This window comes from Pyxicephalus adspersus, chromosome 1 (assembly GCF_032062135.1).
Source record: "Pyxicephalus adspersus chromosome 1, UCB_Pads_2.0, whole genome shotgun sequence".
NCBI lineage: Eukaryota > Metazoa > Chordata > Amphibia > Anura > Pyxicephalidae > Pyxicephalus > Pyxicephalus adspersus.
In genome coordinates this window covers 103,018,404-103,020,965 of record NC_092858.1, presented here as the reverse complement: position 1 = coordinate 103,020,965, position 2,562 = coordinate 103,018,404, and the positions used below count along the sequence as shown (strand labels likewise).

Sequence of the window (2,562 nt, the reverse complement as noted above, 5' to 3'; positions counted from 1 at the left end):
TTCTAATTTTCTACCATCCATGTCTTCAGACTGTTAATGTACAACGATTAGGAGGCATAACTATGAAAACATGTATTAATTAAATCAATGGACAAAGTAATCCTATATAGCATCCTCGGAATTCTTTGCCAAATGCCTAAATATTGTATCATTCTTTTAATGGAATTATCAGTTTCTACTTGTGCATATAGAAGGGTTATAAACAAATTCATTTACCATGAAAAAAATACATTTATAATAGACGATACACTTACCTGTTTAACTGTAATTGAATATATTTCCCAAATCTACTGCTGTTGCTGTTCCTTAAAGTGCAGGCATTACCTGTGCAGAAATGATAAAAAATGTGTAAACTCTGTTTTTTTTAACACAATACAAGTTATTCAAAAAACAAGCCCTTGAATAGTCAGTACTACACAACTCCAAACTGACTACTGAACCTAATCTAAAAAGTTTAATGAAAATGATTATACCACTATGCAAGCAATGGTATTAGCATTTTCAGGTCAAAATATGGAGCCTTTAAATTGGTCAACCGGAATGTGCTACTTATCTGGAACATGGAATCAAATGACAATGGTAACATAAGAAACATGGGTGACTTATCCATGCTTTATCTTCCAGAAAGGTGTAATGTGTGTGCATGTGCCAATACCCAGTTTGGTGACAATACTAGTTGGCTCTGCATGGTCCTTGGTTTCCTTTTTGAGTATTGGGTGTATGATAAACAACACTTCAGAATGCAGTATGTACAGGATCAAACTAAGGCTTTCTTGTATTGATTTTTTTAAATTATTAACTGCATCATGTAAATTGTTCACAGAGGTGAAGACTGTGGCATAATATCAATGTAAAGTTAGGTTGATCCTGAAATCTCTGCTTAAACTCCAGTAGTATCTACCTGGTGCCATAAACATATGAAAGGTGACATTAACATGGGAAACAAAACAATTTGGTAATACTAAATACATGCAACTTACCAAATGCTTCCATTAGAGGATTTGAATCAAGAACCCTACTTTCTATTCTCTCCACTCTCTGACTGGACCACTGTGAATTACTGGCCGCAACCGTAGCATAAAATTTCATTAGGCAACGTGAGGTCCATGTCTTAAAAGATAAACATATGTTTAATCATCATAAATTAAATGTTTAAAAAAATATTTAATAAAAGAATGTTTTTAAGTTTTAATGATCTCTAGATAGGGGTAATGTAAATTTTTAATTATAATTATATACATTACACTTTGTGCTTGATGCATTGTATTATCAAGTGTAATTTTCTGAAGTCAAAAAAAAAAAAAAAGGATACCTTGTCAAGAAGTACACTATTTTTTGTATGAATGTAAACAAAAATTGATACATTTATTAGGCTCTTTGGTATTCAAATGTTTCCCAAATTTTAAGTTATGTGCATTCAGACTTAGAAAATTGTAAGCGAGATTACAATTATTTATTGGTTCTCAAAAAAAAGGATCAGGATCAGCACCTTCTACCTCCTATAGATGTAAAAATTATGTACAACCGAACGCATATGTAGAAGTATTTACCTCTCGAATATTTTTTCCTACCTGCATCAGAGACAGCACATGCTTTACCCAGACTGTACATTAGGTCACATTACCAGAGTTCAAGGACTACTTTTGAAATAATAAAAGGCGTGGTTTTAAAATATTATGGGCATTATAAATGTGACCTTCAACTTTTATTGCTAGTAAGCTAAATGTGTCATTTAAAAACATATGCAACAGTAGGATTCACCTGCAGCAAAACTTTAGTAAATCCCACAAATGTATGTACTAAAAATTTGTGATTGTTTCCAGTGTCAGGAGAACAAATTAGTACTTTTCATTTCTATGAAGGGGGAAGGATAAGCGTGTGTCACCCCTCTGGCGCCTTGCTCCATAGTAAAATGCAGCAGCTGTCACTTGGTTGTTCACTGATCTGCCAAAACAAATTGATGAATGACTTTGGGGGACAACTGTGCACCCCCTAAATTTTTTCCAGAGACTCACAAAAAAACTTCAGTGACAGGTTCACTTTAACTAATGCAAAATAAGTCAGTCACTTTGTGTTTTCCTTATTCAAAGACATATACATGTTTCACTCCTAACTGAGAAATGCAGCACAAACAGGTAAGACCAGTTCACATGTTGGCAAATTTCCAAGCTGATCCAGTGGCAAAACTTTTTAAAAGTAAAATTCCAGACTTTGTTCTTTTTCACAAATCTATATAACCTTCTATAATAAAGCCAAAAAATAAGATTAAACAAATGTCAAACCAAGTTATATCAGGTAAAATACTGCATTGTTAGTGAATAAGACAAATGGGAACTGATTATTAGGAACACCAGTAAACAGCAAAGTCTGTTTTGGCCACATGCTCACCATATCTTCCAGGGGGTCCCCAATGCAAAACCAGTCATGCCACAATGATGTATATCTATTGGCCCCATCAGACACCCATATAAACCCCAAAATCTGATCTACTCCGTGCCCATTCCTCCACCCTGGCCCCTGCCCTAACCGAACTATTCAACCTCTCCCTTTCTACTGGTAAAT

At 34.3% G+C, this 2,562-nt stretch overlaps 1 protein-coding gene across 1 annotated transcript in view; it reads right to left on the bottom strand.

Moving 5' to 3' along the window:
• Window positions 1–2,562, bottom strand: part of MYO19 (myosin XIX) — a gene marked incomplete in the record, with an annotated part of 32,955 nt that overhangs the window by 17,334 nt on the left and 13,059 nt on the right. The window contains 2 exon segments of the mRNA XM_072410228.1: window positions 255–324; window positions 981–1,110. Of these exon segments, the coding sequence (XP_072266329.1) occupies window positions 255–324; window positions 981–1,110 (200 nt within the window).